Genomic DNA, 14,721 nt, shown 5'->3' on the forward strand with positions numbered 1-14,721 from the left:
GAGTAGCCTTCTGATGCTGGGGCTCATCAGAAAGCTTGTCTACATGTTATTGCAGCTGGGTGTGTCTCTATCTGTGGACTGATGAAAGTGTGAGACCGGGAGCATGTCTGCAGCTTGTCACAGCATTGTAGAGTGAGTGGGAACCCAGGCTGGTCAGTCAGGTGGCTCAGTGGTACCCCAGTTCCAGGCGGCATCCCAGAGGGGAACCCATCACAGTGGCACAGAGTTTTAAGTGTGGTAGCTAGAGGTCCGTCAAAGTGATTACCAGTTTATTTTCTGTTTGCTTATTTTGGGCAAGGGAAGTATGGACAGAAAAACAAGAAAATGAGTGAAAGTGAATCTAGCAAGAAGCTGGAGCATGGCAGATTGCAGGCAGAAGAGAGGGAGAAGGAGCACAGAAGACAAATGGAATTAAAATAAATGGAGATTAATGCGCAAGAAGCTGCACACCAGAGAACCATACAAGCAGAAGAGGCCAAGCAAAAAGCTGCACACCAGAGAGCCCTGGAACTGCAAGACAATGAAATGGAGGCCTGGAGGAGAGGGGAAAAAGAAAGGAAGCATGAACTTGACTTGATAAAGAAGCAGAACCAGCACCCCCATACACCAGGCAGTCCCACCTCTCCGAAAATCCACAAATGGGAACAATTGTGTCCTGTGTACAACAAGACAGGGGACATTGCTGTGTACTTCATGAGATTCCTGAAGACCAAAAGATGCCCACTTTGGTTGCAAAGTTGTCTGGGAGAACACTGGATATATTCAATAAGATGCCAATTGGAGATGCTTCAGATTATGGTAAATCCAAGGAAAGAGTTTTAAAACTGTTTCAGATTACACCTGAAACATATAGAATAAAATTTAGAAGCCTTAAGAAAGGTGCTGGAATGAGTAATGTGTCATATGTACCCAGATGAGAGATTTGATGGATAAGGGGGTAAGGGGAAAAGATATTACAAGCTTTGAAGAAATGTGTGATCTTGTTGCTCAGGAACATTTCCTGAATTTATGTAATGATGATGTAAAACAGTGTTTATGGGATAAAAAGGTAAAGACTGTAGATGAATGTGCTACTCTAGCTGATCAATTTGAACAAACCCAAGTAGCTATTAGAAATAAATCACAGGCAGAGGGGGTTAAGTTTGGAGGGAAACAGGGTTCTGCTTTATTCCTGGAGAAAGGAAGGGTGAATGGGAGGCTGGATGCTCATCTCCCCAAATCCATTCCTCTTGTCCTTGCCCCAAGTCCCCTGTAAAAACAGAAGAGCCCAGAAGGTACTATCATTGTAATTCCACTGAGTACCTTAGGAATAAATGCCCTGTGCTGAGTGGGAACAGGCAACAAGCAACTCATGGGAATGCTGCTACCCAGAGTAGAGGCACCTCAGGCAATTGCCACTTACCATACAGGGTTTGTAAAAGTAGCTTCTGCACAGCCAGGCAGGAAGCACATAGGGACTGTCAGAATTAATGGCAAGGAACAATCTTGGTGGAGGGATACAGGTGCAGAAATTTCTGTGGTCAGAAGAGACCTTGTTCAGGAGAAAGGCATACTGCCAGCGCAGATGGCAGAGCCTTTGTAGTAGGAGGTCACAAAATCCTTGTGCCATTGGCTAAAGTGCACATAGAAGCTGGGGATTTGGAAGCTGAATTAACTGTGGCTGCAATACGTGGTAGCCCAACACAATTGTTACTTGGGAATGACTTTTTCAGTGTAGCTCAGGCTGTCAAGGGGTCTGTCAGCAGCAAGGAGCAATATTGTGCTGAAACCCCAGAGGGAAGGGATGAAGTCCTAGGAACTGCTTGGGGAATGGGAGAGTGTCTCTTTAATTCCTCTGCAGCCGTGGAAAACAGTCTGCTACCAGGGGTGGGTGTGGTTGAGACCAGCTCCTACTGCCCGGTGGCTAAAAGCAGCTTTTCCTCAAAGGGGGAGGAGAGTGTATTGCCTATCAGTGAGAAGATGGTCCCAGTTGCTGGATGCCAGCAGGTTGCATTTGAGCAAGGGACACCTCACTCTAGAATGCATAGGAAGATGTGTCCTAGAGGGAAGTCCAGAGGTGGGGGGATGGAATCCTAGAGACCACTGAGGTGGGTGAGGGTTTCAGGAACTCTGCAGCTGGAGGCAAGCCCAATTCAAAGAGGGAGGCATAGTGCCTACCAGTAAAAGGACTGTTCTGGCTGTTAGCTCTGAGCCCACAGCTAAACAGGATAGATTCCACTCTAGAGAGCACAGAGGTGTGTGTCTGAAAGGGGGTGTGTGCCTGAGAAACTGGTAAGTACCCTAGCTGCATAGCCTTCCCATGCAGAGGTTGGTCAGAAAGCCATTCTGTGTGTTATTACAACTGGGTGTGTCCCTACCTGTGTGCTGGGGAAAGTGTGAGACCAGGAGCATGTCTGCGGCTTCTCACAGCAGTGAGTGGGAGCCCAGTCTAGTGGGTAAGGGGGCTCAGTGGTGTCCCATGTGACGTTTCACTCCATATGAAATATGCTTATGATATGAATATGACATAACCAAGAAGTACTTTATGCAAGATGGGTCTTGTAAGATATCATTGGAAAGGTTATAATCTACTGAAGGTGATTATCTAATTTGTATGCCTGTGTCATTTCTATATCTGAAGTTAGGAATATTGACTATGTATCTGTATTTCAACTATGCTACTTCGGGTGATGCTCACTGCTAACACTTCCAGTACAACAATGGAAAAGTCAGACAGGACAATGGACTATGAAAAGGCTTTGGCCTTCGTGTTGATGTTCCATATTGCTACTGACTCATGAATGCTGTGATACTACAGAGCCAGGTGGTCTTGTCACCTGATACTAAACATTACCTGGGGCTTCTTGTAACTTTTCACAGGAAGGAAATGGGGAGGAAGGGTCAATTTTGGGAAACAAAGAATTCCCACCTTATATAAATCCTATTTAAGGGTGGGGAGGGAGGCAAAGGGGACTCCTCCTCCCCATGGCCTGTCTGCCCAAGAAGAAAGTCTGCTAAAATCACCTGAAGGGAAGGCAAGGGGGGTGTCCAGACTGAGACAGGGGTCCAGTCTGAAAAGGAATATAAATGGAACTCTGAACCACAGAAACTTTGCAACCTGCCTAATATAACATTTAGGGTGAGAATTTACATTTTATAACTTGTTTCTTAAGTATATTGAGCTTAGCTTGCGTATTATGCTTTATTTGGTCAGTAATCTGCTTTGTTCTGTCTGTTATCTCTTATATTCACTTAGTTTACCTTTTGTAGTTAATAAACTTATTTCTCATTTGTAATATAACCCAGTTTATGTAATTTCTAACTGGGGGGCAAGAAGTTGTGCTTATCTCCCTCCACATTGAGGGAGGGGGTGAATTTCATTTCATAAAACCTTTGGGTTTGTACCCCTTAAAGGGGGTGGGCACCAGAGTGTTGGGGTGAGCCCCCAAGGCTGAATTTTTCCAGAACGGATCTCTGTCTCTCTGTGCAGCTGGATGTGGCCCTGCCTGTGTGCGTGGCTGGAAGAGGCTTGTCAGCCTAACATGGCAAGGCCAGGTAAAGGGGACCCAGGGTGGCAGAATAGGCTGACTCAGTGGCATCCCAGCACATAAGGTGACACCCCGAAAGGGCCCAAACCCGTCACACCCCAGTTCTAGGTGGCACCCCGGGGGGAACCTGTTACATATACATTAATATCTGTGTAAATTAAAGATGTTGGTTTTGTTAGTTTGCATCTTGACTACATTAGAGACCAGAGCTATTATGTTCAGGTACAGCACTTGATCTAAGAATTCCATAGTTTAAATGGGAGGAAAATGGTAACTGGTCTTTTTTGGTGAAGGATACTCAAATCAGGAATCCGCTTCCCTTTGGATCCATCTGAGCTTGGATATAATGACCTTCAGCATATGCTGCAAAGCTGAAATCATTCTGAAGGTTTTTCATAGAGAGCTCTTCTTGGTTGAATAAGCTTTGTATATACAATGATTGAACAGCACCTTGACACCTGGCAAGTCACACTTATAAATTTAAATAAAATAAATAAAACATTGATTTTCAGAATGAGGACTGGGATGACTGGACTAACTTCAATGGTCTATAAACAGAGTTAGCTGCCAAAACCAGAGAAAACCATTCCAGTTTTCCACATACGTTTCAGGTCTTTTGATGTGCTGAAAAGATATTCAGTATCCAAGTTGTGTAGTATTGTCAAGCCTTATTTTTAACCTGAAATACAATTAAATGCAATAGAAATTGTGTAGATTGTTTATGTATATGACATTTGCTTAAAATTTCCTGTCAAAGAATCTTGTGATTTGTTTTTGTAACAGGGAGAACGTGGCTTTGAGGGTAATAAAGGAGAAGAAGGTAAAAAGGTAAATCACTTCATTTGTACAGTTTTTTGTGGTTAGAGGTTTTCAACCTATGATACTTGAGATAACTTCTGTCCTCACATAGGGCCAAGTTCTGAAGTCCTTTGCTCTTTCACAGACAAAACTCTATTTTCTGCTATGGTAGAATAAGGACTTAACAATATGGTTCATATTAATTAGACATCATAAAATGTTCGCAGTGTTCCCAGCATGTTGTGTTAGGATGTGTGTATGTAGATAAGTTTTATGTTAACCCTACAGTGTTTAGCATGATAAAAATACTTGGTAAAGCTTCAAGTTACAGGGCACTAACATGGTGTGTATTCCTTACTTCCATGGTAACTGGCAGCTTTTTATCTACACAGCATGTCTTACTTGGTGAGAATACAAATAGTTAGTTTGGAGATATATTTTAATTACCAATCAATTTGCAAACGTATAAAATTATGTAATTACTATAAGGGGTGCAAAAATCAACATTTACTATATTATCTCTTATATGTTATGTCTATTGACATAAACTGACTTTTTAATGGAGATCACTGTATGTAGTTACATATAACATTTAGCAGGTGACCACCTAATTCCACAGAAAACAGCCAGGGAGGTGAAGGGTGGGAAGCTAGAGGCAGACCTCCCTTATAACCTTTAGCCTAGTGGCTAGGGTACTCACCTGGGGACTCCCACCTGCTGTTTGATGAGGAGAAGGGATTTGAATAGAGATCAGCCGTCTCTCAAGTGAGTGCTTTACCCATTAGTTATGGGATATTCTGATGTGGGGTGCCCTCAATCTCTCCTTTTTAAGTAGTTCTGCTTTAATTAAATGATTTAATAATTAAATATTATTTGGATCAGAGAAAAAATTAGAATGACTGTATAGCCTGATGATTAGAACACTTACCTGAGAGGTGGCAGACCCCAGTTCAACCTCTTCTCCTCATCAGGCAGCGTGGGGACTTGCAAACTGGGACTCTCCCACATCTCAAGGGTACACCCTGACCACAAGGTTTAAGGGACATCTTTCTCTTCCCCCTTCCTCCTCGCTACCCCCTGCCATTTTGTGGGGAATGAGGTGGCTGCTGAGCATGCCTATTGGACCTAGCCCTGCACATGATTTAACAGGCAAATGACTGTCTTTCCCTGATTTGTGAATCACAAGATAGGTGCCTCCCTGCAGCCCAGACTTCAGGAGCTACCTCTGGAAGAGGAGCAGGGCTTAGTACACACCCTAGTTGTTGTGATTTCCCATTGGCTAACTTAGGCAGCTCCCTGCCTATCATGCTGGCTTTGTGGATGGCATCCTAAGGTGCCTATCTCTCTCCATTCATGGTATAGGGAGCATAGGTCCCTAACTCAGGCTTTGTGCATTGTAGTGGTGTTCCTGTGTTTTTTCTAGTCACATGAAAGTTAGGTGTTGTGATGCTCAACATGGCAAAGGCCAAGTCCCTTTTGTGGGTCTGGGCCTTAGTCTGTCTGTGCCTCATTCCCCATCTGCAAAAGGGAGATAGTGGTACTTCCCTAACACACAAGTGTGTTTGTGGGAATAAATGCATTAAAGATTGTGTGGTGCTCAGGTCCTGTGGTTATGAGGGACATATAAGTACCTAACATTGCCCAATGAAAAATCATGTTGAAGGAAGACAATGGAGGATATAGCTTCTGAGCTAAGGAAAGTACAGACTACTTATGAGCTATGCTCTCCTTTTTAAGGGCTGGGGTGTAACCAACCACCACTCCTTTTCAAAAGTACCAGTCAATTTTCCACTGTTAATGCTTTAAAAGAAAATGGTGTTTATAGATCAGGAAAATTTAGTCACATTTAAAGTTATTGGTTTAGGAACAGAGAGAGAGATGTTGTATTATCCAGTAATGATAATAAATAACAGAAGTAAACATCAACATCTGCAATCATTAAAAATTATGAGATCAGACAATTCAATCTCAGTTTTCTGAAAAATGACTTGTTGACGTTAAGGTTTTTTTCTAACTCTACGGAGAGTTCTCAGTCCTTTGGTTATGTTCCCATTCTTCTGCTCTGAAGTGCTTGTTGACTTATAAGTATTTCCCTTGCAGCTGTGCCATGATCTCCTTGAGTCTTATGAATAAACTTTGTTTGGACATAGGGACGTGATTCCAGCTGCTGCTGCCACTCTTAGTTCAGCTTCCCTTCATTTTAAGGTGACCATGTGAAAACATACACTCCCTGGTCGTAACAGTTTTTCATTGTGCAAACTGAGTCAATATGTCTAAATTTGCCACTTTGGACATTAATTAAGAAGAACCAGTAGTTATTCAATTTATTCCCTTTTTAAATGCTGACAGTATGCTCGGCTCGGAACAAAACGCAGAAGGCATGTTTTGCACCTAATGGAAGTTACAATATACATAGATGGTAGTTGGAGAATGTTTGACTATGGAGAAGTTTTCCAAAGGAAATAGAGGACACTCACCTTGAGCAATTTAAAACTAGATTGGGCAAAGCACTGAGAGAGAGAGAGTGTAGGGAATAATTTATACTGATTGAGGTGGATTAGGTTATTTTTTCCACCTTTAACTTCTATTGTTCTTTGGAGGGCTACTGACATAGTGCTCTTTCTCTGGCTAACAGGGCAAATGGACACTGTTCTCCTTCCAGTATCCTAAGCCTCAGTATATGACTTGCAATTCACCTGAGATCAATCACTGGTGGGCAGAAGATTCCTGAATCTGTGGGGTATGGTGTTTTTGCATATCACACAACACTGCTCTGACTGCATTGGATCTGATTTCTGACAGAAGCCAAATGCCAAGTAGTCAGAGCAGGTTAAACCATCCTGCATTTATCATATGTCTAGCAGCCCAAAAGATAACATTATGGTTTATGGATCATTGATTTTTAAATATGTATTATTTATATGCCATATACAACACAAATAAAGACACAGTCCTTACCCAAAGGAGCTCACAATCTTAATAAAGGACAGTGTGAGACCAGTGTGATGATAACTTAGAGCTTTCTTGCTCAAACAAATGGGGGTGAATGGTAATAGCATTATATTAATGTAGTTTAGCATTTGTGGGCTGAAAAGAAGAAATGGGATTTCCAGAGGAATTTAAATGAAGAAAGGTAGGTGGTTAGTACACTGGAAAATAATTGTCATTTCAGGGCCTCTTGATAGTATAGGAGAAAATATGAAGGTGAGAATGGCAAAAACAATTTTGTAGCTAACATACCCTATTTTATTTATTTATTTTATTTTGTAGAAACTTATCCCTGAACATATGAGTCCTGCTTTAAGAACACTGAATAGTAAATTATTGAACCTCCATCCTGAATTATTATTTGTAAATAGTAGTGTTTTCTATATTCTTCAAAAAATTGGACTTTTCTCCCAAATGTATGATCCGTAGAACTTTGACTTTCATAGCAAACTTATTGACTTTCAGGTCTTGAAAATCCAAAAATATCAAGTGGGCAGCAAACACTAAATATCATTTTGTTGTTGTGGATAGAAGCAACTATCCAGTTTCGGGGTTTTATCTGCTGTTGTAACATAATCACATGTGATTTGGTTATCTCTTTCTATTTACATGGCAATGAAAAATGTAAAGAGAAGAGTTTCTTTCCGCCCAGTGCCTGCCCAAACCTTGTGTAATGAACTGGTGCAGTCTCTTCAGAAGCTATATCTGGTGATTTGTGGGAATAAAGAACGAAGGGGCTTTCTAAAACCAAAACTGAAATGTACCATCATTTAATCATTCATTTTCTTTTCAATGCACATGAATATTAAGAAAAGTAAAGCAGAATTAATTTCCCATTATTCCAGTGCTGCTGTTCTCTAGCTTTATAAATGTATTAACACCTGTGACTCATGGCTTATAGACTTGATGTGTAAATGCTATGGTAATACATGTAATGGCTCACTTGCTAGACAACATTAGGTTGAGTTGTATTTTTTTTATTAAATACTTGTAAGTAGCAAGTAGGATTGAAATCGCAGTATCGCTAAATTAAAATAATTGTAATACTAAATTAATTTTACGACTGCAAAAATCACTGTCACATCAGGATTTATCACACAGCATGAAATGTCAATTCAGGCAATACGGCGTGTGTTTTATACTGTTTAAAACAGCACCTGTGACTTTTGACATATGACACCACTATTCTTTGTTTTAATAAATGTGTGAGAATTAACTAAATTTTAGACTTCTGTTATGCTGACTATGCAAGTCTGTAAAGATGAACATTTAAAACTGACCCAGTCTTCAATCTCTAAATTTATCAGGAAGAACTTGTTGGCCTTGATTCTTTGCTTAGTCCAACCGCTGCTTGGGCGTAATGAGAGTGGGAGCTGACAGGAAGCCCAACACACTCCCCTTATTCTCAGTGGTGTGATCCTTCTCAAATTAAAGATACGGAGCGGAACAGGGCAGTTTTAATTTACACTTAGAAGATCCATCAGGGATGGATCAAGTATAGCAAAGCCTTATTCTGTCATGCTCCTTCTCCTCCTATTCCCACCCCCTGCTCCCCTTTACGTAGGACAGTGGAGCCAAGGGAGAGCTGGCCCAGGAAGATGCACCAGTTTTGTGCTTGTGGAGTTTCCTCCTGCACAGGGAGAATTCTCAAATGCAAATGTCTGGCTACTTTAAATTCACTTTGTGTTGCATAAATGGTGCAAAGTGAACTTGGCAGGCTGCAGAATGCAGCCTGTGGCATCCACGTAAGCTGTGCACCTAGGAGGAATGGACTGATCTCATGTACAAGGATACCTTTTATGGAAGTAAGTTGTGCTCCACTATTCTGCACTGTTTGTTCCCTTCTGTGCAAGCACAGTAATCCAAAGAAAGATGTATTTCATGAGACTAGAAGGTCAGATCTGTCATTTCAATTCCTCTAATACTATTGCTAGGGGCACTTATCAGTACTGGAGATTGTTGGCTTTATGAGCAGTGCAAGTATTATTCTTTAACATACAGTGAACCTGTCAGCACCACAATGAAGCCGCAGATCGCTCTGTAAACTCACTTTGTTGTCGTGCCATTGAGCCAAATAGTGTGTAAAGGTTACATTATCACTTCAGTTTATTTCTGATAGGATTAGTCTAAAGAAGAGGGAGACAGTTTTGTTCTATCAGTATACTTTATTTTAACATCACTTGATCTAATCCTAGTTTAAGGCACAAATGAAAGCAAGTTTGCTCTCATTCTAAATCCACATCTCGTTCACCTTGTAAAACCATCATACAAGAAGGCTTTTAAAAAGTTTAAAAATAGGTTTTTAATGTTTCAAGGTTCTTGATGTGTAGGATCAAGGTAAGTACTAGGGTACAAATTCTAAACTGGTCTGGGGCAAATTTTTCATAAAATCTTTGCAATTTCTGATTAAAAACTGGGGGGATATTGTGCCCTTGGCCTAGAAATTAATCCTATAAAAAAAGATCCTGGACAGATTTAAAAAAAAAAAAATAATGCGCATTAATGGTTTCTATGGTTCCTTTTTCATTGACCAACATCTTAGCTAAGCACTCCCTTAGCGCCATCCCTAGATTATCTTCCAAACCATGCTCTCTTTCTCAAGCCATAGTTTTATAATGCCTCCTGGCTGGGAAAGGATATGGGGCAATTTGAACTTAATTATACCGTAACTACATTAAACAGTTTATTTTCTAGTTATTTTTGTAGAATAAACTCAGACAGAGGAGTAAAATGCAAATATTTTACCCCATATCGGTTTCATTTTTATACTCCATAAGTTATTAGAAAAAATGTTAACATACATGAAAATTAGAAATAAAAAAAAAATAGGGGCAGATCCTCAGCCTGTGTAAAGTGCCATTGCTCCACTGACTTCCGTAGAGCTATCTGCCCCTCTGTCTTAAAGAGACCTATTTTTCTATGAGGAAAATCTTATTTCATTTTTAAAGCTTTTGATGTATCCCTCACCTTGAACCTTTTCTTCCAGTCAGTGTCCTAGCTTACAACAGTTCCTTGCTGGAAAGAATTCATTGTGTTTCTTTGGTTAAAAATCCATTTGCCCCAAATTAGATTCTGTTCTTAATCACCAGGACTTGCACAAATATGAGAGAGACTGTGTACATGAAGAAATAACAAGGTGAATAAACAGAAGATGAAGCCCTCTCTTTCTGGTTATGCATTTGACACAATGCAATCCAGTATTTAGTGATTGGCATTCTTCTTCTCTACTAGTGTACCCTTTGACTGGCTTTACTGGTCAAAAACATGGCAGGATGTGCTATGAAAATTCATATGGAAACATGGCAGACAAAGTGTGCATTCTAAAGGTCTGCATAGACCTACAATTGGGGTGGGCTAGCTTTCCCTCATATAGTCTATTATTATGCATTGCAATTAAAAGATTTGATCAGTTGGGTTAACTATAAACCACACATATACTGGGTAAAACTCAAACAAGACTGGAGCCCATATATAGATACTTGTAGCAATTGTTCGGTTCAAAAAGAAATTTGTCACCCATTAAATTTGACAAAATAAACCCATTAATCTAGACCACCTTAGCAGCTTCGGATAATTTTTTTAAATTCCTATCACAGAGGACCTCTCCCTTAGCGACTTTAATTAATAATCAGGAATTTATCCCCAGGAAATATCAAAGTGACTATTTGCTGTAAGAGCTAAGGTTATTCAATTTGTACAGCTGTTCCTGGGTCCTGATTTGAAATCATACCAAGAGACGTAATAATGTAAATAATATAAAGATCCCATATTTTCAATATGTAGAAGTCAAACATTTCATTGTCAAATTTGGATACAAAATAGCTCTATCTAGACCTTTAAGCACATATTGAAAATTGAAAATTTGACCCAGAAGCAAGCTGGAACAAAAAGTTTCATTTCTAAGATATTTTGATTGAAAAAGAAGTGGGTAGGAAAACAACCCAGATGAAAGGTGGGAGACGGATTTGGACAAAGAAATTTATTTAGATGAATGGGTCTCTGTATGGGAAAGGGCATATACATCTTCAACTTGTATAATCACAAAGAATGTTTTATGAATTACTGTATAGATGACATTTGACTCCAGTTAAGTTCCTTATATTTTTGCTGCTAGGAATGCATTCTGTTGGAAAGATTGCATGGAAAGGGGGATATACCTGTACATGTGGTGGTTGTGTCCAGGAATTAAACACTTTTGGGAGGGAATTATTAAAGAGATGCATCTTATAACAAAATGCCAGCTTCTTCTTTGAGTAAATACAGACATGTATTCCACTTAGGTGTGTGCTGAAGCTGGAGACTTTTGCCTAGCAGTACCTGAAGAAGAGTGGTGCTCGAGCCTCATGGCTCTGACCCCTGCACTGGCTATGTGAAGCATCACCGCCCTGACTCCCCTCAGTTCCTTCTCACTGTCCATGGCTGGAGTCAGATCTCTGTATGGTTGCAGTCTCACAAGATCATGTTTTGTCGTAGCCTAGTTTATTGATGTGACTGTGCTTGCTGGAGGGGCTATACTGAGAATGCTCAATCAGGGCAAACGGCGAAGACAATCCCTAAAACTGGTGGTTTATTCTATAATTAGATTTCACTGACCAGTAACCAAACAGCTTCTGTAATACCTTACTGGTTACCAGCAAGCCAAAATATAGTTCCCTTTAAGCAATCCAGACTTTGGCTCCCGCCCAGATAGCCAAGTCTAATAGGGAGGGTTACAAAAAACCTTATTCACCATATATAAAGTTCTACCAATCCCAAGAGATCAGATACATTATCCACCAAGTTAATGAATATTTCAGACCTCACCCAAATACATGCTTACAGCCAATCCTTATTAACTAAATCTAAGATTTATTAATAAAAAATAAAATAGAGATGCTATGATTAAAGATTATTATACATACAGATACGAAAAGAGTTTGTAGGCCAGTTTCATGGCAGAGATGGTGAGGTGGCTGATGGTGCCTATATAGTCCAATAGGCAGTCCATGTGCAGAGTTTGTTCAAATTCTTCCATGAGAATTGCAGGGATAATCCAGAGTAGACCCAGAGACCTCAGTTTTATGAGCTTAGACTTTCCCTGTCAAAGTTTAAGCATATCTGAGATAAAACAGGATCAGGCCAAACTTTCTTTACAGCTGAAGCAAGTTGGGGTCACAGCAGGGCCTCCTTGACTGAAGAATAGGTAATGTATATTGTTGCTTTGAAGCTAATCTGTTTCCTAGGCATACACCGGTAATTTAGTTGCATTCATTAGCATAAGGCAGTTAACCATCAAGCCATTCACAGGTAGTTTACTACAAATTTCAAAGAGAAATGAAGACAATAATATTGCACCACAAGTTCCAACTAAATGTTTATATCCCCTTTTAATCTCTGAATCACTAGACTATAGTAATGAAACGTTATAGACAAGAACAGAAGTTTAGCATCTACAAGCTAGTTAGATCACATTGTTAAACTTCTAACAAGATAGAGGTAAATGCAAACGCAGTTGGTATATATTAATTCTCTAACAGTGCAGGCATACATTGCCAATTGACTCCAAGGCCACTGATACCCTTCCCATATCAGTGGCCTTGTACTCAGTGGGAAGCTCCTCGCTCATGGAGATCCTGCTTTTTGTCCCACTCAAAGCTAAAGTCACCTGCCAGGTCGCTGGTGGTGGCTTTGAATCAGCCGCAGGCCAGCCATTGGCAGTCTTCCTCCTCACAGAACTGCTTGAGAACTTTGGGGGTGTACATGTCCTCATGGCAAAGATGCCACTATGGGGTGCGACCTTTTCCTCCAAAACAATGGGACTACCCTAGAAAGAGGGATAAATCCCACAAGAGGAAGCAGTTGCGCTTGGGCTTCAGACAGTCCTCATGCCTTCCCTCAACACAGGTCAAGGCTTGTTTTGACTCCTTTGTCCAGAACACTGGTCCTGTCGTTCCTCCGTCCCCCTGGGGACCGGCTGGCCTACTCTTACAATGCTTGGGTCTCGATTACCTCTATCAGATTGGGCTACATAATCCAGTTCCTCGCTATGCCACATTCTCATCTCCCATCCCCATCCGTCTCCAGGGACCCCTCTCATGAGACACTGCTCATTGAACAGGTCAGCTCTCTACTGAAGTTGGGAATGGTGGAGGAGGTTCTGCCAGAACACCGTTTCCATAGTTTTTACTCCAGGTACTTCCTGATACTGAAATCCAAGGGTGGAATGAGACCTGTTCTCAACCTTCATGGCCTCCACAAATTCATCAGATACATAAAGATTTGGCTTGGTCACTCTATTGCTATCCCCCACCCATGCTGTCTCAGAATGACTGAGTATACATGGGAATATTGTCCCTAAACTTTCAAATGTGGATGCCTAATATGGAAGACTGGTGCATGTACCTGACATTTTTTTCCATTCTATGTTTACAACAAAAGTATGTATTCTTTTGCAATATATGCAAGATATTCAATGTAAAAGATGAGGAAAAAAAATATAAGACAAGCAACAAATACATAAAAGTTGGCATCCTTCATCTATATCCCTACTAGTGCCTATGCACTCTTCTTTCTGAGTCCAAGACCAGTCAGTCTTTGCCTTTCCCAGATCTTCCCTGTAAAGGAATGCAGACTCACCCCTGCGGCACCTCCTGCTGGTCATTGGAAATTAGTTCTTTTCCAGCGTGGAGGGCCCTCTGCAGGCCTTTGGCCCCAGTATCCCTCACAGACCCCGGTGCCCCTTTCTCTGGGGTTCTGCCCCCCTGGCAGTACCCCACACTCTGCCTCTGGGTCTCCCCTTCCTGGGGAACCCCCAACCCACTATCCCCACCTTGCCTCAGTCTGGGCTACTGCTAGTCATCACCAAGCCCCCGCTCCCTGGGGCAGACTGCAGTGTAAAGGCCATTCATCATAGGCAAGGGGGTTCGGACCTGTTGCCTTCCTCTGCCTCCCAGTACCTCTATGGGCCTTAGACCTGGCCCTACAGCCTGCGGAGTTGCCAGCCTGGAGCGCCCCCTGCTCCTTCCCCAGCACTGCACCACCCTCAGTACCCAGGCAGACCCTGCAAAGAGACTCCATGGGTTTTTGGCTCATGGCCTTTTTATACAGGCCAGCTGGGGCCTGATTGGGGCGTGGCCCAGCTGCGGCTGCTTCCCCAATCAGCCAGCCACAGCCCTCTCCAGGGCTGCTTTTAACCCTTTCTATTTTAGGAGCAGGGTAGCCACCCCGCTACATGCCCTCATAACTTTTCCTTTCACATAGGGTGACCAGAAAGTAAGTGTAAAAAATCAGGACAGGGGGTGGGGGGTAATAGGTGCCTATATAAGAAAACCCTCCAAAATCGGGACTGTCCCTATAAAATTGGGACATCTGGTCACCCTACTTTCACAGGTAACTAACTTGCTGAAACCGTTTCACTAACTTCATGCTC

The 14,721-nt window shown here is 41.5% G+C and overlaps 1 protein-coding gene across 1 annotated transcript in view; it reads left to right on the forward strand.

Annotated features, from left to right (window-relative positions):
* Nucleotides 1–14,721, forward strand: part of COL19A1 (collagen type XIX alpha 1 chain) — a 315,358-nt gene that overhangs the window by 102,024 nt on the left and 198,613 nt on the right. Inside the window, exon 12 of the mRNA XM_074947919.1 lies at nt 4,311–4,355. Coding sequence (XP_074804020.1) covers nt 4,311–4,355 — 45 coding nt within the window. The remainder of the gene's footprint in view (nt 1–4,310; nt 4,356–14,721) is intronic.

The sequence above is a fragment of the Natator depressus genome, chromosome 3 (genome assembly GCF_965152275.1).
Source record: "Natator depressus isolate rNatDep1 chromosome 3, rNatDep2.hap1, whole genome shotgun sequence".
Classification (NCBI taxonomy): domain Eukaryota; kingdom Metazoa; phylum Chordata; order Testudines; family Cheloniidae; genus Natator; species Natator depressus.